General features: G+C 39.0%; 1 protein-coding gene across 5 annotated transcripts in view; it reads left to right on the forward strand.

Annotated features, from left to right (window-relative positions):
• FAT1 (FAT atypical cadherin 1) overlaps nucleotides 1-17,810 on the forward strand; it is a 112,692-nt gene extending 94,882 nt beyond the window's left edge. For 3 of the 5 annotated variants that reach the window (XM_064449560.1, XM_064449557.1, XM_064449558.1), the window contains exons 18-29: nucleotides 844-1,041; nucleotides 5,266-6,067; nucleotides 6,939-7,070; nucleotides 7,175-7,338; nucleotides 7,805-8,267; nucleotides 8,731-8,884; nucleotides 9,140-9,250; nucleotides 9,460-10,091; nucleotides 10,340-10,477; nucleotides 12,531-12,590; nucleotides 15,377-15,412; nucleotides 16,354-17,810. In XM_064449560.1, the coding sequence (XP_064305630.1) occupies nucleotides 844-1,041; nucleotides 5,266-6,067; nucleotides 6,939-7,070; nucleotides 7,175-7,338; nucleotides 7,805-8,267; nucleotides 8,731-8,884; nucleotides 9,140-9,250; nucleotides 9,460-10,091; nucleotides 10,340-10,477; nucleotides 12,531-12,590; nucleotides 15,377-15,412; nucleotides 16,354-16,979 (3,516 nt within the window). In that variant the 3' untranslated portion in view covers nucleotides 16,980-17,810. The remainder of the gene's footprint in view (nucleotides 1-843; nucleotides 1,042-5,265; nucleotides 6,068-6,938; nucleotides 7,071-7,174; nucleotides 7,339-7,804; nucleotides 8,268-8,730; nucleotides 8,885-9,139; nucleotides 9,251-9,459; nucleotides 10,092-10,339; nucleotides 10,478-12,530; nucleotides 12,591-15,376; nucleotides 15,413-16,353) is intronic. The other 2 variants (XM_064449559.1, XM_064449561.1) reach the window with 2 other exon arrangements.
• The last annotated feature ends 4,074 nt before the right edge of the window (nucleotides 17,811-21,884 follow it).

Here is a 21,884-nt window from a genome sequence, read left to right on the forward strand (position 1 = left end):
TCCGTGTCTGTTTTGCTGAAGGGAAACAAAAGCTTCAGCTGCAATATCTGATAATTAACTTGACTTATTCTCTCAAGGACAAAGAGGATACTTTTTATTAGGATTTTTTGCAACTGTCAAAGGATAGCATTTTGTTATTGCTGTACTTCACAGTAACGCTTCTACTTTTTATTTGCATTTAAAATGTGGGTACATACATAAAAAAATCTGTTCAGAGCAGTATTGCGTGAATATTCTGGGAGAAGCATTACAAGTGTTAGATAAGGTTGTGTGTGTGTATCAAATACATGACAAACCAAAGTGTGTGAAGTGTGTGTGAAACCTGAAGTATCAACATGAAGCAAACTTCAAGGGATTTTATGATGCAAATTTTAAAACTTGGATTTCATATTTTAACTGGACTGCGGCTGTAGTCAGAACACTAATTAGAGACACAAGGGGTCAGACAGAGGAGTGTGTTTTCTCTAGTGCTCCCAGCGAAGGCATTGGATTATTTTTAACAGGTGTTTCAGCTAAATCTGAAATCTTTGATGACTTGGTAATTAATCGACAGCAATCTTAATTCAGACCAAAAGCGGAAAACATAAAGATTCAAGGCTGAGCTACTTCTAAAAATGCAAGACAAAGTTTAAAAAAACAAAGTTAAAAATGTACTGCCTTTCTCCTTTTACTGTTTTAATCGTTATTCTCAGCCAGTAGTGTTTTTCCTTAAACAATATTGTCATTCTGATTTCTTCTATAGTGACAGTAATTTTCGGGTTTTTGTGTTGTAAAAAAGAAATCGACATTAGGCTTTACGTTCAATTATAACAAAACCAATGTGATTGCATTATGCATTTATAGGAAAATAAGCCTATTGGATTTAGTGTGCTGCAGCTAGTGGTGACAGACAAGGATTCCTCTCACAACGGCCCGCCTTTTCTCTTCACCATCCTGAGTGGAAACGAAGAGAACACTTTTCAGATTAACCAGCAGGGAGTGCTGACGACGACTGCTGCACTGAATCGCAAAGTGAGGGATCACTATTTGCTTCATGTTAAGGTAGGATGCACGACCTCTAGCTGTTTTGCATTGTAAGTATTTAGTTAACTTCTCCCACTTGTGCCCAATCCACCGCTTTTTCCTGCCTACCCCTTGTCTTTCTATTACAAGATCCTGACGTGCCAAGTAGTCATTTGAGGCATGTCCCTTGTAGTAACATCTTCCGAGTCAATGTCTGTTGGTTTATATGGAAATCTGTGGCAGTAAGCTGAATTAAACTCACGGTAAGGGTAAGGTGTAAGTGAAATGTTAACTGGTTGAGTGGTCTTGATAAGCCCTTTGCCTTTCATGTGGGATGCTGGGAACGCCAGCAGGGGACAGGTCCCTTGAGCCGCCTACTATTGGCTGCAGACTTCCTCTTGCCACTATGGCTTTGATCCTGGCAGCTGTGAGCTGGCCTACACTGATATGATAGAAACAGGGATATTGCAAGTTGCACATCATGGCAGTGCTGAAATGTTTTTCTATAGTGTCACATTCTTTTTGCAATGACAATTAAAAATATCTTTTTCAAAGTTTGGAAAACCAGGTCAGTGGACCTTAGTCGTAGCATTGAAACTTGCAGTGCAGTACTCTGAGATCTCAGAAGCTTCCAGTGGAAAACATGTCATAAAACTCAAAAATTACCCTGAAACGCTGTAGTATATGCCTGCATTTGCCATTGTCCAAAAATCCAGGTTACATTAGCATAACTAAGTTCTCTAAAATACTTTTTTGTAACCTAATGTGAGAAAAGTTCAAACCAGTTTTTTTAATCTTATCCAGTTCTTTTTAATTCAGCTATAAATTAAGTAGCTGTGAACAGGAGACTTAAAATTGGTAGGCTAAAAATAGCTGGCCTTAATTCTTAAACTTCATTTCTAGATTCGTGTGTTAAGAAAAATTCTTACCTTTATTTTTACATGAGGTGTTTCTTTCAATCTCCAAATTATTCTCATACGTAATATTCCAGACCATTTCTGAGCAAACATGCAGTTGCAGAGTTTGAGCAGTTCTGTCTTCATCAATGTACACTGAACGTTGCCATAATAACCATGGCATATTTACACAAAGTCTATCTCCTTTCTTTGAGGAAAGAAAAAGCATTCCCGCAGGTACTGTTTTTCGCTGGTTGAGTCACTAAACCAAGTTATCAGGAGCTGTCAGTATAAGGACCAGCATAGATAAAGGTTCCATTTAAATGTAGTTTAGTTTAGAGTTTAAGAATCGCGAATAAAAAAGGGGCAGGGAGGTATATCATTCCTCTGTTAGCCATTTTTTTCTCAATAGTGATCTGCTAATTAGTGGTAAGACAGATTAGCCTTTGAGGTACTTAAGCGATGGCTCTGGCCTTGCTAGGCTGCAAAACAGCAGATCTGGGCTTTGTCACACTTACCTAATGCACTTTCCAAGTTCTGTACCAATTCTCCACAGTCACCCTTCTGTTTAGGGAAGAAGAACCAGCAATATTTTTCCTGTATGTGCAATCAGTGTGATACAAGATTCATCTTTTATATTACATTAAGCAGTAACTAATTTTTATTCATTCTGCTTCTAAAACATACTCCTGTGAATGAACACACAGGCAATTGTCTGTTCTGTGTAGACTCTTAAACTGTCTTTGTCACATTTCATGATTTATCTGCACCTTTCACCTTTCCTAGCATCCCTGCCTTTTAAGAATGAGGCACCTATCTAACACCTTCCTGTGGCTGGAATCATGCAATTCTTTCATTTCCAAGCCACTTTCTAGGCTGTAGAAAGCTTGTAAACAGCCTGTCAGTAATTCAGCTATCTTCTCTTTAGCACAGCGCTTGAGAAGTGCCTTTTTCCTAGGGAATGAACAAGGGCTATTTTAATGGCATCCAGTAGCTAAACAAGTGTCTTCAAACAAATTTATCCATTTAGAACAAAGCCTTCTCAGAGATTGTAAATCATTAAAGCAGACTATATTAATGTGCATTTTTTTGTGTGCTGTACTACCCAATCTCAGTATTTTGCACCTGCCTAGTCCTTTGATTTACAAGTTCCCTGCCTGGATTCTGGAAATATGTCACTGTCTTTTAATTGCTATTTCTCATCTTTATACTATGATAGCTTTTTAAAAATAGAAACAGTGCTATAATTTGCTATTATCTTCTCCTTAGTGAGTCACTGTACGTGAGTATGAAAACATCTAAGATTAAAACTAGCATTTCCATATCACAGGACTTCAGTTCCAGTGATACATGCAAAATTAGATACATGACTTTTGTGGAAAAATATTCTTCCCCTGTTCATTTAAACGAAAGATTTCTCAAAGGCTGTAGGAAGGCATCTTCTCAAGTTTACACTGTCTTTAATTTCTGCACTTTCATCCTGCAGCTCACAAGTTAATGTCTGTGTATGATCTCTTGATACTCATTTTCGGTTTTTAACTGACCTTCACTGGTGTGCTTTTCAGTATCGGCAGCTTTCACCTGAGTTGCTAGCTGAATGGATCGCTGGGGCAGAGGTGGTCTTATGTTACAGGCATGCTTTCACTGGGAAAAAAACCAAACCAAAAACAAAAGACCGTAAACTTCACAAAAAAACCCTCCTTCACACACCCCCCACACCCACTACCACCAAAAAACTTTACTTAACATGAGCCTTTCTTTTACTTTACTTTTGTGGGTTTAATAGAAATAAGGATTTTTTTTCCCCCCAACAGCCACTCACATTTGCTTTCCCTCTCTCCAAAGGAAATAGACGATCCATTAACAAATGTCTCACAGCATCAGTGTGTGAAATCTTCAGCTATGAGTCACACAGTCCTTTGTGCCACACTCCGAAGTCTTTAGTTTAAAACCGCAGCAGATTTTTAAATATCTGCACTATTGAAAAATCATTTCTCCTGGGGCTCCTCTTTCCTACTTGCTGTCCATTTGTTATAATTTTGCTTGCCGGTTTGTTTTAAGCCCTTTCTTGTTTCCCTTGGGTATTTCTCCTGTAGCTAAACTGCCTGCCTTGTCTTGTTCCCAGGCAGAAATCTAGGCAAAACAAAACTTTGCCAACTTGAGCTCTCTCTCTCTCGTTATTTATGGTTGGGTAACTAGAGGGCAAGTTTCTAGCCATGCTTGTCTTTTGGAGTTAACGGAGGAAGACGTGTAGTTCTATGAGACATGCATTACCTTTTAAAAATGCTATGATTCTGTGCACATCCACAGAGAATCTTGTGCCTGGAGTTTTTCCTCTTTTGCTTAAATTTGTATGAAAAATCAAAAGCAGCTTTGCTGTGTAGATCTTCAGAGCATACCAACTACCTGTAGTCATTGTAAAATTACTGTAAAATCTTTTGAACACTTCAGGATATCTTCTACCTTCTGAGCCCTGTGTATCCCCTCTGTCCCTTCACATCTCTCCAATTCTTCTTTGCCCATTTCTCTAGTCTCACTTTCAGTAACTGGGAATGACCTCTGGGAAAAAGGTAGATGGGAAACATGAACTGAGTAACAGAAAGAAAGGAAGTGAACCCGAGGGAATGATCTTTTCTCACTTTTCTACTTTTTTTTTTTTTTTGTCCCTTCTTCATACAATGACAGTGTATGCTTTTGTCAAAAAAGGGTGGAGAACAGAGGACGTGATGTTTAAAAAGGCTTTAAAATTGAATTAGGCTGATTTTGTTGAGGATAATTACTTTAATTATCTGAAGCAAATAGCACTACAGGTGGTTCTTTTTCCTCTCCATGATCACAAATCATGAAAGACAACATAATTAATTGTAACTTTCTACATGTATTGTTTTCCTTTTTAAGTACTGTTTGGCATATTGCATTTAGATTGTCTTCAGGACCACCTCCTAATAACTGTGCTGAAGCATGTTGTAAATTTCTAGTGCATGACTCATTTCTAGTTTGTAATGTTTCCATGCTTGAAATAAAAAAGCTTCAAGCACCATCTGCTGCCTGAAATCAGCCGCTGTGCATTTCCTCTGTATTTGCTAGAAGTGTTAGTAGCTTCCTGGCATTTCCAGCTGTTAAGAGCACTGTAGCCTTTTTATCTTGGAAGAAGTGAAAACATGTTGGGGTGTGCCTGCTTATATAAGCTTTTTAAATTTTCAATATTAAATTTTATGTCAGGGCCTGTGTTATGAAAACTTCATAAAGCATTTTCCTGTAGGAACTTTTTTTTGGTAGAAAAATATAACGCTACCGTGTACAGTACAAATATCTACAGTAGAATTTGAGAAAAAGCAAAATCTAACTCTGTCGTCATCTTCTTTAGGTGGCAGATAATGGAAAACCACCGTTGTCATCTTTGACTTACATTGATATTAGAATTATTGAGGAAAGCATTTATCCTCCAGCAATTCTGCCTCTAGAAATCTTTATCACAGCCTTTGGGGAAGAATATTCAGGTGGTGTCATTGGAAAAATTCATGCAACTGATCAGGATGTTTATGACACTTTGACATACAGTCTGGACCCCAAAATGGAATCCTTGTTCTCTGTTTCCAGTACTGGTGGCAAACTAATAGCACATAAAAGGTTAGACGTAGGACAGTACCTCCTAAATGTCACTGTTACAGATGGAAAATTTACAACTGCAGCTGATATTGCTGTACATATCAGACAAATCACACAAGATATACTAAATCACAGCATTGCAATACGCTTTGCAAACCTTGCCCCTGAAGAATTCATCGGTGATTACTGGCGCAATTTCCAGAGAGCTTTAAGAAACATCTTGGGCGTGAGGAGGAATGACATCCAGATTGTTAGTTTGCAGCCTTCTGATCCTCCTTCAAATCTTGATGTCCTCCTGAATATTGAAAAGTCTGGTAGCATTCAGCACCCAATGAGAACTTTGCTCCACAAGATAAACTCTTCTGTGCCTGACCTAGAGGAGATTTTAGGTGTCCGGATAATTGATGTTTTCCATAAGCTTTGTGCCGGCCTGGACTGTCCTTTGAAATTTTGTGAAGAAAAAGTAACAGTGGATGAGAACATAATGTCTACCCACAGCACAGCCAGGCTGAGTTTTGTCACGCCCCGTCATCACAGAACAGCAGTTTGTCTTTGTAAAGGTAAGCAAAGCAATAAGGGAAGAGCATCCTTGAAAATATTGTTCTGGGTTTGAGCAGCCATAATCCACAGGGGAAAATTAGTATTTTAGGATATATCTAATGTATCTGTATGTCTGTAATAATATGACAGGAGAAGATTAAGAATGTCCTGTAACCCTCACTGCAACATTTGCCTAATTTTGTTCAGAGTAAGGAGTAATTCTTTCTTGTCTCATTACCTCATTTTAAGAGTTTATATAAGCTTATGGGAGGGTTGTCTTTTTTAAATAGTTACACCTTCATTTTCCATTTTATGGAAGCTGTTCCTTTTTTTGTTGCCTTTTCTAAATTGCCAGCCATTTTCAGTCTTGTATGCACAAAGGTAAGTTCTTGCAAAGTACCCGAATACTTCCCGGTTTCTGCTGAGAGGAATAGCCCACACAGCTTCCAGACTTGGCTGGAAATGAGAGGGTGAACTGGGAAATTAATATTCATTAAGATACATATAAGTGTACAGATGTATAACACAAGATTAATTTGTCTTTAGCTCTGAGGAAAACATTGCTTTTTAAAATAATGACTTAACATTACTGGGTGAACATGCTGGTTTTTTATGGTGTATGGTAGTAATGGTAAACCTTAAACCTCAACACCGGTTTCCAAATTTTACCAACTGAATTGTTCGCATAATCAAGATAACTACGAACATCAGCCACTGTATACACAATTCGTCAAGCCTGCATTTGTGCCAGTCACGTCCTGTAAGCGTTACTTCACTTCTTTGATAGTTAGGAATATCATTTGGATTGCTTTCAACTACTGTACTTCAGTGTCCCTTTCAGAAAATACCATTACCACCAACAGAAGATAAATAATGTATTTTGTTTTACAGAAGGGAAATGTCCCCTGGTGAATAGTGTGTGTGAGGGAAACCCATGCCCTGAAGGTACCGAATGCTTAGGAGATCCAAAGGAAGGAAAATACACCTGTATTTGCCAAGAGAGCAAAGCTGGACAGTGTCCTGGTAAGAAATTAACTCTAAAAATCTCTGCATAAAACCATATTACTTTCCAAATATTTGAGTCCAGCCCTGTGTTAACACATTTTATGCTTTTCCGTATTTCTAAGCATCAGCTGGCTCTGCTGTGACATTTACTGGGAGCAGCTATGTGAAATACCGTCTTATGGAAAATGAGAACAAAGAGGAAATGAAGCTGACGATGAGACTTAGGACTTACTCTGCTCATGCAGTTGTTATGTATGCTCGAGGAACAGACTACAGTATCTTAGAGGTACATTAAAATCTCCTAGTGCATATCTCCTCCTCTTTTCTTCTTACCATCTCCGTACTACTTTTTGTGCCACATTAAAAGATTGAATCATAAGATCTCTGTAGAGTTGTTATAATTGAGAATTGCCTTCAAGGTAATTCATTACTTACTATGTCCATACAGAAAAAGTCACTTTTTCTGCAAGCACAAGATGAAAGTTCTTGAAGTGTTGTAATCTTTTGGTGATGACCTGTGACTTCTTTACTAGAGGAAAAAAAATGTACACAGTATACATTTTAATTAAAAGAACCATATAGAATGAATCACAATCACTGCAACTGTTTGGAATACAATGTTACTAAACTGTCTTTCATGAACACCACCATCATCCTATCTCTCCAGCAAACATAAACTTCTTATAGGCATCAATATTTTATACTCTTTAAGTGTACAGACCATTTGTTGATGATGTGGCTTTCCTCTGTAGATTCACCATGGGAGGCTGCAATATAAATTTGATTGTGGCAGCGGACCTGGGATTGTCTCCGTTCAGAGCATTCAGATTAACGATGGGCAGTGGCATTCAGTATCTCTTGAAGTGGACGGAAATTACGCACGACTTGTTCTGGATAGGGTGCATACTGCGTCAGGTACCGCTCCTGGTACACTTAGGACACTAAACCTCGATAATCATGTGTTTTTTGGTGGTCATATTCGGCAGCAAGGTACAAGACATGGTAGAAGTCCTCAGGTTAGCAATGGTTTCAGAGGCTGTATGGATTCTGTCGTACTTAATGGACAAGAGCTGCCCCTAAACAGTAAGCCACGAAATTATGCACACATGGAAGAATCTGTCGATGTGACTCCTGGATGCTTACTGGCTACCACAGAAGGTTGTTCAAGCAGCCCATGTCAGAATGGAGGCATCTGCAATGCACTGTCAAATGGAGGTAAGCTGCGCTATATATTCTCTTGCTGTTAGTTTCAAAATTGCTTTTCCACTTCCCTGCCTTGAAGGACAAAACACCTTTGTGAATAGTGCTTGCTTTCCCAGAGAGCTGTAGAAGGCTGGTTGTTGAGCAGGTGGGAAGGCTGTGTCTGCCTGTGCTCTAGACTCAGTTCCTTGGGGTACGAAGTAGACAAAGTCCATCAGACAAAGCAGGGATTCAGTGTCAACACCCGAGGTCCATCCTCTTAACTGCTTACTTTATAGTTTTGTGAGAGAAATGGAAGTTATCCTTCAGTCATATTGAAGAAAAACCTTACTGTTAGACTTTTCTTCATCTTCTGGTAAAAATATTTCTGTTTTTTCCCATTCTTCCTCCCTTCGAACAGGTAGGTGGGCAGGGAGGTTTTTATCTGAAATCCAGTAAAGCCATGTGTATCTTTCAAAAAGACCGTATTTGATTTCAGGTTACTACTGCAAGTGCGCACCTTTGTTTATGGGAACTCACTGCGATGTAAGTGTCAACCCATGTGCTTCCAACCCCTGCCTTTATGGTGGTACTTGCATCCCGGTCAGTGATGATTTTATCTGCCAGTGCCGAGGACAATACACAGGCCAAAGGTATGTTTGTATGGTTTATTGTACCAATGGGCCCCTTAGCGAACAGGCTGTAAACGTAACACTTTTTCTGTTTCATTTTTTCTCTGTTTCCTACTTAAATCTCAGACTTTGAAACCACTGGAGTTAGTTGAAGTTAATACCAGCCCCTATGTTACAGCCCTGAATCCCGCACTATATACTCACTTGCAGTAAGGTGATGGTTCATTCATGCTCTCCCCCCCCCCCCCCCGCTTTTTTTTCTTTTTGCCCTTGCAGGTGCCAGCTGGGTCCATATTGTAAAGACAATCCTTGTAAAAACAGTGGCAAGTGTATTGACAGTTTGGATGGCCCTGTTTGCGAGTGTGAAGCAGGCTTTCGTGGAGAAAGGTAGGTAGTGTTCCACATACATTGAATTTTTAACAGTATTACTTAACAGTTCAAACTGGTTGAAATTGGGGCTGTTGATAAAATAGCAAATTGCCTGGTACTGTACAGTACTCTATATTAAATATATCTAGAATCGTTGAGAACAAGGAGACTACAGCAAAGGCTGCTAATGTAAACTAACCATTGTTTCTCTGCTCTCTTTCTGGTAGGTGCCTGACTGATGTCGATGAATGCGTGGAAAACCCGTGTCTTAATGGTGCCCTTTGTGAGAATACTTATGGTTCATATCACTGCAACTGTAGCCGTGGATTTGGAGGAAAACACTGCACGGACATTGTTCTTAACAAATACGTTTCAACATCTTGGAACATTAGCTTAGCTGAAGTGATTGGGATTATTGTTTTCATCGCAGGAATATTCTTGTTAGTTGTGATTTTTGTGGTTTGCCGCAAAGCGATTAGCAGAAAGAAGAAACACCAGCCAGAACCTGAAGACAAGCAACTGGGAGCTACAACAGCTTTCCTGCAAAGACCTTATTTTGATGCAAAATTGAATAAGAACATCTATTCTGACATCCCACCACAGGTTCCTGTTCGTCCCATTTCGTACACCCCAAGCATTCCAAGCGACTCCAGGAACAACCTTGACAGGAATTCTTTTGAGGGGTCTGCTATCCCCGAGCACCCAGAGTTTAGTACTTTTAACCCAGATTCAGTACATGGTCACCGGAAAGCTGTAGCTGTTTGCAGTGTAGCACCAAATCTGCCACCTCCACCTCCCTCCAACTCTCCTTCAGACAGCGATTCAATACAGAAACCCAGCTGGGATTTTGACTATGACAGTAAGAAATGTTCTTATTTTATTACTTTTCTGTTAAAGGTATTTGCTGGTATAATTTTAGTATGAGTGCGAAGTCTCTGTCTATACCTGTTAGGGTACAAAAGGAATTATGACTTTACTGGGTTTTGAGTCTGATCAGGATTCCCGCTCTGTTAAGTTTTGTAAAAGTGTGTAGATCTCGGCCTTAAATTTTACGGACTCTAGATTGAGAGTCTATTAATCATCTCACTTGAAACCTTTTTCTTTCAGCTAAAGTAGTAGATCTTGACCCCTGCCTTTCAAAAAAGCCGCTGGATGAAAAGAACTCCCATCCTTATAGTGCTAGAGAAAGCATGTCTGAGGTGCAGTCTCTCAGCTCCTTCCAGTCTGAATCATGTGATGACAATGGTACGTAAAATACAATCATTCTGTACTGCCCCTTACATTTGTTTGGTCTGTCTTTGCATCTATATCTCTTAGTATCAGTAGAACTTACATTTATTGAATATATATTAAATAATAGCTTATTTAATATATATCTGAATTTACTTATGTTAATACCCAGATATATTAATTTTGTAGAAGTATTTTGCCTGTCTTACACCTCGTGTTGATTACTTTACCTTAAAGTTATGTATAATCATTCTGCTGTTAGAATATTAATGGTGAAAATGCAGCATAAGGTGTTCAGAGCCTTGTGTTTAAAAGGTGTTAAAAGCATGTTCAAATTTGACACACTCTTCTAGGTAATCATTAGTTATCACCCTATACAAGGATACAGTGAATTTTAAAAATGGCCTCTGCACAAATATAACTCGCTTTGACGTTCAGCTCTCAGTAAAAAGCTTTCTGGTGTTACAGTTTCATTTGTTTCCTTCTCTTTTTCTTGCTGCGACCTCAGCTCCCATATGGATCAGATCAGTTCTGAGTGAGAGCAGAGTTTAAGGGACTGCTTGTAAGTTTGATTACTTTAGTAATGAAGGAAGCTGCACAAAAAGGAATTTTGTTATAGTAGAACAGTATATTTGGCTTTCACCATGATTAAAATGAATCCATAAAAAATTTTAATACATTGAAAAAGCCAGTATAAAAATATCAATATAAATATTTTGATCACAACTCCAGTCCATTAAAATATAATCAGCATAGATACTTCTGGGTTTTATGATAATTAATTTGAAGTCTTTTACTTCTCCATTGTGATGACAGATGCTTTTACAGTTAATATGAATGCATCTGTGTATTCAGAAGCATTTCAGACTGACTGGACAAAGCCACAGTTGTCTCATAACTTAATTCACTAAGTTAAGGTGTTTTGATTCTCTATTTCAATTTCTGCTTTTGTCTGTGTATGGTAAAAAGAACTTGAAATTCCTTTAGCTTAGGAATAAAGAACATTCTGCTTCTCAACGAAGTAGAGTGATTTGTTCTTAACAGCACGAAAAGAAACATCTATGTTCATGATTGGTGAAAGTAAAATGGTATGCTTACAGTGCTCATCATTCTATCAGTAGACCCAATATCAACTCTCAACTTTTTTCCCTTTGGTGTTAAGTGTTGTGCAGTTCATGTTGTTCTTCCCTCCTCTCCATCCCAAGTATTTCATATATTCTTACTCACATTTCTTGTCCTGTATTGATTACTCATTAATATATCATTTTAAGAGAAGTAGCTGTAGCATCATAGATATTGTTCCTTCCTTCCTTTTTGGTAGATTCTGAATTTATTATTTTGAAGTGTAATCGCTGAGCCATGCAAACAAATCGCATGTGCTTACTTCATCCTACCCTACAGGAGTACATCCTTCTCCCTTCCAAAAGTATCTTGGGAAAGCAAAGACATAAAAAATACATTCATTTTGGTTGTTTCTAAATAAGAATGTCACAGCCTGAATTTGGTATTCCTACTGTGATACCACTGTTCATACACAACTTAGGTATGTCAGCAACAGAAGTTTTCAGTAGATATTTTTCATATCCCAGCATTTTAGTTCATTTCAGTGAAAATTTCTTCCCCTAGTCTTGCATCAAGGGGGGGGAAAAATGTAGTTGGCAGTCTAAAGGGGAAGCCTAATGCAATATTCCTTAGCTCACCCAACACAAGCCTTTAGAAGAGCCTAGTTTATTGCATAACACTTCGTCTAGGTAGCAAATGGTGTTTAGGCAACACTTCAGAAATTCTACCACAACTAAAGCAACTTTGTGCTTGTGCAAAATTTGCTTCAAGAGCAGTTATTTTCCGTGTTTATCAAGAACAAAATTCAGTTTTAGAGATGTATTTTGTGTATTATATGCAACTGCTTTCTAGATAGAGAGTAAATGTATATGTACACCAATGATCTTGCTCTATAAAATAGTAATGAACTGCAATTTTAAAATGTTTTGCTTTATATCTGTATGCTGTTTAAAGTGATACTAACTATAGGTTTGTTTTAATTTGCTCCTTTTATACCTTTTACAAGCTTCCGTAGTGACTGTAATACACCTTGTCAATGCTGTTGTTGACTCGGTGGAAAAAGAAGGTATATACATGTTTTCATATTTATTTACTGCTTTGGCAGAATAATGCACGTTTGTCTTCTAGTAACGTAGCCTTAGCAGATGGGAGTTAAAAAATATTATTTAATTGCGCTTTCTGATAAGTTTTAGCAAAGAATATATTTTGTGTATCTGTTCATATTTTAACATGTATGCTGTAGCTACCCTGTGGTCAGGTTTCAAAGTGTGATTTCTTGGGGGGAAAAAAGTATTGGCATAAAAAGATCTTGGTGGTTACTCTCCTCTGAAAATATTCACACTAAAGGTCGCAGCAGAATCGAGACAGCATCAAAGGCAATTACATGTGCTACTGTAGATGAAAAAGCAGCAGCCCCCGCTTCCTTTTCTTCTCCCACCCACATCTGTTGGCACCTTGTCCAGCTGAGCGGAATGGGAGTAGTCTGATACCAGTACTCACTTCCCTGGTCTTTGGATCAGACTGTGTCTTTAGCAGAAAAAACTGATTTCTAGTATGCAGCGGAGGTATAGAGGCATACACATACCTACCAGTTTAAGTAGTTAGTTAATACCCAGCCTTACGTCAGTACCTAAAAGGTATGTTTGGGTGCATATATGTACACACTCATATTTGTGCCTGTGTGTAGTATGTATTTGGAAGTTAGGAAGAGGTAAAGCAGACATTTTCAATGGAATTTAATTTCTTTTCTGCTAACGTTTAAGAACTGACCACTCTGGACAACACAAACTCTTTACAAAATAATAGTAGTATTAAAGGTGCCAGTCTGTACAAATGCTAACTATTGTTTTAATTGACTTTAAAAATCCTTAAAATTCCAGTAATACACAAGTAATTCACTCCATGACCATGAGTCTGCAGAGCTTACTTCTGAATTAACATCCACAGTGTATGTTTCCTATTTCTTAATACAGACTAGGAAACCCTACTTTTTTATTAAGCCTGAAGCCATTTTATGTAAACATAAAAATGTTTACAGTAGCTAAAGATTCTCTTTGGTTTGTTATTTGAAGTACACCCTGTCTAATGTATGCAGACACACAAAAAAAGTAGGCAAATGTAAAGACTTCTAATTATATGTGGGTTCATTAACGTGAGACATTAATGTGTTCCTATAGGCCATAGTCCTCAGCACATAAAAATTGTAATGCTCAGTGCTTACGAAAGGGAGAATTGTAAGACTAGAAGAGGCGAAATCTGTCAGGGGAGATTATTAAATTACTTATTCAGATTTTCCGAGTCTTTAATTGGTAGAAACTAAAAATGATGGGTGTAGTTCTCAAGTCAAAGTTGACAGTGTTGCTTGGTGGTGTAGTATCACTGTAAGATAAATACAAATATTTTATGCATTGCAGAATACTCATAGAGAGATTACAGATGTCCTACTCAGCTGCTTCTTAACATTTGGAAGTTTCTACTCTTAATAAGCATTCCTTCTTTCAAAGCACCTTAGGTAAAGAGTTCTGCTTTTGAGCACCCTCAGGAGGGTGCCAGTCTGGGCAGCAGAGGGCCTTGCTCGAGCCTTCAGCAAGGTCAAGTTCTGGGACAGATGGCCTTTTCCTTTAGTCTCCCCAAGTGGTTCTGTCCAACAGGTATCCTGGAAGCACAAACTGTAGCTAGTCTCATCCGAGGACAGTTGTGGGCCTGCGTTCCCTGCACTGCTCCTCAGGGAGGGTTGTAGCTCCACGCGAATCAACAATGCTGAGTGCGAGAGCAAATATACTTCCAGTCTAGCAGACTGTCACCTAGAAAGGCAGGCACATCAGGTTCTAGTTTGTGTTTCTGTATTTTATGTTAAATGGGCTTTGCCTCAGAAGCAGAGGGCAGGACCGAGATCTCCTCACTCCTTGGTAAAACTGCTGTAAATAATAAGGGCACAGCCTGCTTATTGGCTCTAGTTTTGTACCCAGGTTCCCTAGAAAAATGAATGTCATCTTCTAAGTACACTAGTGGTTGGAACCTTTTCCTGGAGACTGAGGCCAGAGGTGTTTTAAGAGTCTCGGATCTCAGACTGGTATCTCTTTTAGTGTGGACAGTATTTTTCTCTTCTGGGCTAGGCAAGCTTAAAAATAAAAGGAGACACCACACACACACCCCCACCCCAAGAGTCAGCCTCTGTCCCTCCAGTCTTCCAAGAACAGATAAAAGTATCAGTTGTTAGGAGAAACTTCTGCTATTAGGATAGGCATCGCCCATCCTTACAGACCTGAATAGGGAATATAGATTCCTGAAGAGAGGAAGGTGTAAAAATTTTCAGATAACACAGGACAGTTCTCTGCAGAGCGTAAGTTGTTGGGATTGCTGTACAAAGGGAGCCAGGTCCCCTAGTGCACAGTGTATGCAAGCTGGATACTGAAGGGAGGGTTCCCATCTTTGCATGAGATACTTGAAAGTGTAAGTCCTAATAGATACAGCCCTGAATCGAAAAACAAGGGGGGATACAAGAAAAGAAAAAAAACAGACCAAGTTCTGTTACCCCTTTTTAACAGAAGTCCTAAATCTGCTGATAGGAGGATTAGCGCAAACTACAGGCTGCAGATTTTGCCCCTACACAGCTGTGTCCCAGGTGGGCTGTACATTAACTCCGTAGGTATTCTGCAGTTCAGGGCTTAGCAAAGGAGCAGCCCAGGAGAAAAAAAAAAAACAATGCCAACTTTAGTACTGCTAAGTAAACTGGGCAAAAGCAGCATGAACATCGTAGTGACAGTCATTGTTTGTCTTCACGTTGGTTCTACTGTTTGATTCCTAACTACAGATGTTTTCTCCTTTTTCTTCTCATTCCGCCACCTAAAGAATCTTTTGCTGTTCCTGACCTCAGCAATTCAAGAGGTGACTTCTGCATGCAGTTCATTGATGTTCACCAAAATATTTCTGTTAATAATTGGTTTTAACATGGACTTACTTACTATCAGTTGCTTGCTGTGCATTTGTCTGCAGTGATTACTAGATTTGCACCATATTACAATTTTGTATTATTTTCGGTTTGGTGTTCAGATGAGAAAAACAATTATTTTTTAATGAGATTAGGCTTACATCTAGTTTCCAGCAGGAGAATATAAATTACTCAAGGGGAGTTTGCAAGAGAGGATCAAGTTCAGTCATTATGCATGATTAAGCTTGATTTTTCCTGTTTTGTTCTTGTATTTGAATGTGGAATGTCTTTACTAATAGTCAAAGGTTTTTATCAGAGGTGTGTGGCCGTTACTGTGGAGCTAACAGCATTGTGTGAAATTATCTTTACAATTCAGTTAAGGGGTGTAAAGTCACTTTAAATCATCTGGATGCTTCACCAATTAGAAAATACTTCTTTTATATAAGAAAAGCATGGTTTATGGATGCTAAATACATTCTGAAGAAAAACAGGCAGCTATTATGACCCTAACTGTAATTACTCAACAACAATTGATTAAGAATTTAGCTGCACCAGGGAGGCTGTTGGTTCTTTGCTATCCGGTGAACAATTCTATACCATTATGTATTGTGACAGCACATTCCGTAGGTGACCTACAGCTCTTCCCATGCTAGGTGAGATGTCTGAGAAATGTAAAAGTTGGAGTGTGAATGACGCAGTATCTAATGCATGGCATAATGTAAAGTTGTGTCGTGTTGAATGTCTTTTGTGGAACCGGGGCAAACTGCTCTCTAATAACAAATAGTGTCCTAATCACAGCGATTGCATTGTCTTAATACATGTGTTGATTTCTCAGTTCAGACTGACTTGAAGACAAGATACTAATACTACTTTTTTTTTTTTTAAATTAACTTTTCAGGTTATCACTGGGATACGTCAGACTGGATGCCAAGTGTTCAGTTGCCAGGTATCCAAGAGTATCCAAATTATGAAGTGGTTGAGGAGTCAGCTCCCCTCTACACGGATCCAAACGCCATTGATACAGACTATTACCCTGGCGGTTATGACATAGAAAGTGATTTTCCACCTCCACCTGATGACTTCCCTGCACCTGATGAGCTTCCACCGTTACCACCTGAATACAGCGACCAGTTTGAGTCAATACAGCCACCCAGAGACATGCCAGCTGTAGGTAGCTTGGGTTCTTCTACAAGAAGCAGGCAGAGATTTAACATAAATCAGTACCTTCCCCATCACTATCCCGCAGACATGTCAGAACCTCAGACCGCAACCAGTGGTGTCAACGGCAGTTACAGAGAACCTTATGCTCCATACACATTAGGGTACAATAGAGACTTTGAAGCACCCGCTGTAGACAACATGTCCATGTCTGTGTATGCCTCCACAGCTTCATGCTCTGATGTGTCAGCATGCTGTGAAATGGAGTCTGAAGTCATGATGAGTGACTATGAGAGTGGAGACGATGGTCATTTTGAAGATGTGAAAATTCCTCCACTTGATTCCCAGCACCATACAGAAGTCTGACACGCTCAACAAAAGTGCCTGGACTCTAATAGACTTTATCAATTCTAGAACAACTTTCAAGAGATTTTTTTTCTTCCTTTCTTTTTCCCAGCCACAGTGGAGCTTTTGTTTCAGTGAGCTAAACTGGCATGGTGGCATTGGATCATGCAGTTCATTTCACTAAATCGGCCTATTTCCATTTCCCGACATACTGTAATTGGACAGTTCCTAGATTTCCATTGGCTGTGCCATTTCTGAACATCCTTTTTGTACTTACATTGTCTATGTTAAAAAATCACATACCACTTCTCCATGTTAGCATGATATATATATTTATATAGTTCTAATGCAATTAATTTTCTCCTACTTTTTGTAAATTTTATGTACAGTTTTGATTTTAATAGTTTTAACTAGATTTTGTAGATATTTTGTGAATTTGTTTTCCACTGAAACTAGTGGTGTTAGTGTGCCATTAAAAGCTTATTATAATCAGGGCATCACTGTATGTATTTCCCCCAAAATTAAGGTTTGACATTTCATTATTAAGAAAAGAAAACCATATTCACACAATTCCACGTGTACATAGGTTAGGTCTGATACTTTTCTGGGTCAGCTACATGGAAATGTCTTAAATGGGTTGCTGTATTTTAGAACTGTAACATTTTTTCCCTCTTGGAAAGTGTGTTGGGGACCCTCTACATACCAGTTTAGAACCAAAACCACCATGACACAGTTTTTATAGTGTCTGTATATTTGTGATCCAATGGTCTTGTAAAGGTTTTTACTGAAAAATTACCATTAGCCAGTCTTTCTTACTGACAATAAATTATTAATAAAATACTTTAGCTTTGCTCTGTGTATCTCTATTATATAATATACGATTGACAAAGCATTCGGTGCAGCATTTTTAAGTCTGTGTATGTTTTGTACTGTATTAAGTTACTTGCTCCAAGCAACACATTTTCCTCTCCTCAGAAATCAAGCTGCAGCTGTGTTAGAGATGCTCACTAGATGGCAGTGTGTGTCTACTTAATGGTGTTTTCAAAAGTAATCGGGCCAGTATGAATAAAGATTGATGGGTATCAAACTTCAGTAGCCTTCTCGGTAGTTTGCATTTTTCTTTAAACATGTAATATCAGCTATGTAAATTACTGAGTATTTTTTCTGAAGTCCCCAAAAATATATACAGAAAAAAAAACCCCAAGCTCTTCAAAGCAGTTTCTTCCTTTCTTAATCACCCAAATAGCTATTTTCATGAATAATTGTCCCTTAATTGTACACTTGCATGCTGAAATTTCTGTGCCAATTTCTGAGTTTGTGATAAATACACAATTATATTTCAGTTGCAGTTTCTTGCATAAATTCACACAAGATGTTTACCTTGAAGTCAAAACAGGATACAGTTTGCCTGTATATTATCCAGCTGCTTTTCTGCAGAAGAACAGAGCCTCTAACAAAGTTCTCTAGCATAAATTTGCCCTGATGGTAAGCTAGAAGAATAAGATAACTCTCTTCTGCCTTTGGCATGAGAGACACCTTTTAAGTTCTGAACAGATTTCCTGGCACATCAATGAATTTTTTAATACAGCCTCAAATTCTTTCAGCTCTACCTCTGTTTCTTTCCTACTCTCTCATAGAATTCTGTACCCTGGAAAGGTATACTAATAGATTCTCTCAGACATGAGAGCTAAGCCTAGGCCTTCCACCCACCAAGGGGAACAGGGTACTGGATTTCTATCATCTGGAGTGCGATCTGTGCACAAAATGGAAAAACTCCCCGCCTCACAGCTGTATAATGGAAATGGATGGATTACAGGACAGAGTGACAAGCCAGGCACAGACGTGCCTCAGTGTTAACTTGCCCATGTGCAGGTAAGCATCTCATGATGTATGTAAAAAGACTAAAATAAATAAATAGGTTTTAAAACAATGTTCTGGTTGTAGGCTGGTATAGTCACCCTGATAATGAAGAGATTTTTGTACATTGGGCCCACTGGTAGCATTTCCTTTTCAAGCTATTAAATAAGAATGTTGCAGAACTGTGAGTAAAGGGTGTCATGTACTTTATGGTAAGGACCATTGCTTAAGGTTCATCTTGAGCTATGAAGGTTAAGGTTAGTGGCAGTTCTACTCAAGATTTCTTCTATCTGCTTCTCAGTAAGAATGAACCTCAGAAGTCAACCAGAGAAAGACACGGCACAGACTTGCATCATTTCTCAGTTAATAAGGACGCCAAGTAAAGATGAAAGCCTACCCTACAAATACATTTTCTTGAGTTACTCATTTACAACAGAAAGGTCTGAAACATTTTTAAAATTGAGGAGGGCAAAGGACAGGAGTATCAACACTTCAGTACACTTTTATTCACGGTACTGTGAACTGAAGGCTAGTGTAGAACATCATGGTCAAAAGGAACAATGTCTCAGTACTCTGCAAACAGACTCCAAGACAACCTTATGTTGAAAGTATCAGAATATCCTTTCCCCCCCCCACCCCTCACAAGAACGGTGCTGCTAGGCAACATGCAACACTCGAGTTATACTTCACAGCATTAGACAAGGGTGCATCAGAGTAGTCATTTATGGAAATAATAGGAAGTTTCAATTCCACAACAGCTTTGCATTTGGTAAGCGAAGCAAGATCATGTTAAACAAATGCTCCCTGTGTAGCAGTACCAGGAGCTATTACCAAGTATTTCAAGTCCAATAAGTGCAGTTAAAGACCTGTTTTCCCACACAGAGCTACAACAATACACAAGACCAAGCTGGTGGCATTTTTAACCCAATTAAAACACTGATACAGCAGAGCATTGCTGTTTGACTCAATAGGAGTCAAAAGATATTCAAAAGCATTGGCCAGATGATGTCTTTTTGGAGCCAAACATTTTAAAATAGGGAATTTCAGTGAAGTCATACATTCAAATCCTCATAGTACTGTTAAAATCTGTATAAGGAGTTAGGTAAAACATTAAGTGGCTAAAGATAAATACAAACTTAATCTCAGCTTTTGAATAGTTGGCATATCCCTAATAAAAGGTCTTAAAGCAATACCTGGAATCACAGAACAGTTGATGTTGGAAGGCATCTCTTGACTACCTCCAAGGATGGAAGCTAAAACCTCTCTGGGCAACTGGTTCCAGTGTTTATCCATCCTCACGGTAAGAGATTTATGTTCAGAGGTAGCTTCAAAAGTTTCAATTTATGCCCATTGCTTCTTGTCCTGCCATAGGGCACCACGGAGAGATCCTGTCTGTGTCTTCTTTATATCTTTACACCAGGTGTTTATAAAGATTCGTAAGTTCACCACCAAGCCTATTCTTTTCCAGACTGAATCGGTTCTCTCAGCCTCATATGAAAGAGGCTCCAGTCCCTTAATCATTTTACTGGCCCTTTGCTGGACACTAGTTAACTCCCTGTCTTCCTTGTACAGGGGAATGTGGAAGTGATTGGTTTTTTCCCCCTCTATTTTAAAATACTTATGAGCTAGTAGAATTTAACGTTTTATTGAGCAGATCTGAGTCAAACTTATTGCTGTTCTGTCTATTCTACATTATTTGGATTGTATGAAATGTCATTTTGCCTGGGAGGGGAGAACAAACCGCAGTTCTACCCGATTAATAGTATTTGAGGTAGAAACAATGACAGACAACCCTATAAAGCTTCAGTCAATATTTAATGCTCACACCTGGTCTGAGGACTCCAGGATAGAGGCATCCACTTACAAGGAAAAACATGACCAGATGGTACCAGGTTTTGGCCCCTCCTCCATGGAGATTTACTCAGATTGTTCTTCCACTCTTCCCTGCTTTACTCATTGCCTCCATGAAACAAATACTGTCCCAAGCAACCAAGTCTAAGACGAGCTCCTGCACTGCTCAAAGGATACAAATCTGAATCTGGTCAAGCCAAAAAAAAAAAAGAAGAAAGAAAATACCGATCTCTAACTGCAAGACCCAAGATCCACCCTTTTGTGGGGCAGAGGGGGAAGGGGGAGTGCACCACCTCCACCTTGAATCTGTCTGTAAATCCTTTGAAGACAGTTGCAGGGATTAGTCCATGCTCCATCAGGGGCCATGGCTGTCTGCAGACAGAGACCAGGGCTGAATAGGTGCAGTTCACCAGAGTGCCTAGGATGACTCCTGACTTTGTATTCACAAGCTCTGTCCAGGTCACAGCTCTGCACACTAAACAGCAGCTGCTAACTGCCACACCGAGGTACCCGAAACCTCCTCATGAGGAGTCTACACACTTCACAGCAAAGCTCTGTACACACTCCGTACACAGAAGTCGGACAGCCAGGAGGTGGGTGCCTCGCTTTTTTCATAGGTCTTGCCAATTTTTAGTATTAAACAGCTTTCAAGCCCACACAAGCCTTTGTAAAAATACTAAAAGGATGAAATCCCCATTAAACCAAGCACACTGAAGCAGATGCAGATTTTGGCAGCATTACTCATTCGTCCACAGCTGGAATGGGGGAGAAAAATTGGGGAAGCTCAGCACAGTCTCCAGCACAGCTGCAAAGCAGGAAAGTGAGCTATTCGCTTTGATCTTAGAGACAAAAGTTTAAGAGAAAACTTAGAAAGCTTATTAGAATTATTTTCCCCTCATGTAAGGTAAATAAATTTCTAAACTTGCTGATAATTAAAAGCTTACTGATTACCAATGCCCAACATCCATTGCTAAAATCTGATCCACAGAAGCATTCCGATCATAACATAAATTTGAAATGTCACACACAAAGGAGCTCAGCATTTGCAGCAGCCATGCAGGAGTCAAGGCTGTCAGTAAGAACATGACATGACCATTATAACAAGAGCAAACAGTTTCATTTAGAGTTAGCAAAGCTGAGCCATATGCTTTTCTGAACTTTTTGCTGCAGATGCTCATTTCTCCATTTCTTATTTTCTTCAATGTTTGGAGTAGAAAC

Source organism: Phalacrocorax carbo, chromosome 4 (genome assembly GCF_963921805.1).
Source record: "Phalacrocorax carbo chromosome 4, bPhaCar2.1, whole genome shotgun sequence".
Lineage (NCBI taxonomy): Eukaryota > Metazoa > Chordata > Aves > Suliformes > Phalacrocoracidae > Phalacrocorax > Phalacrocorax carbo.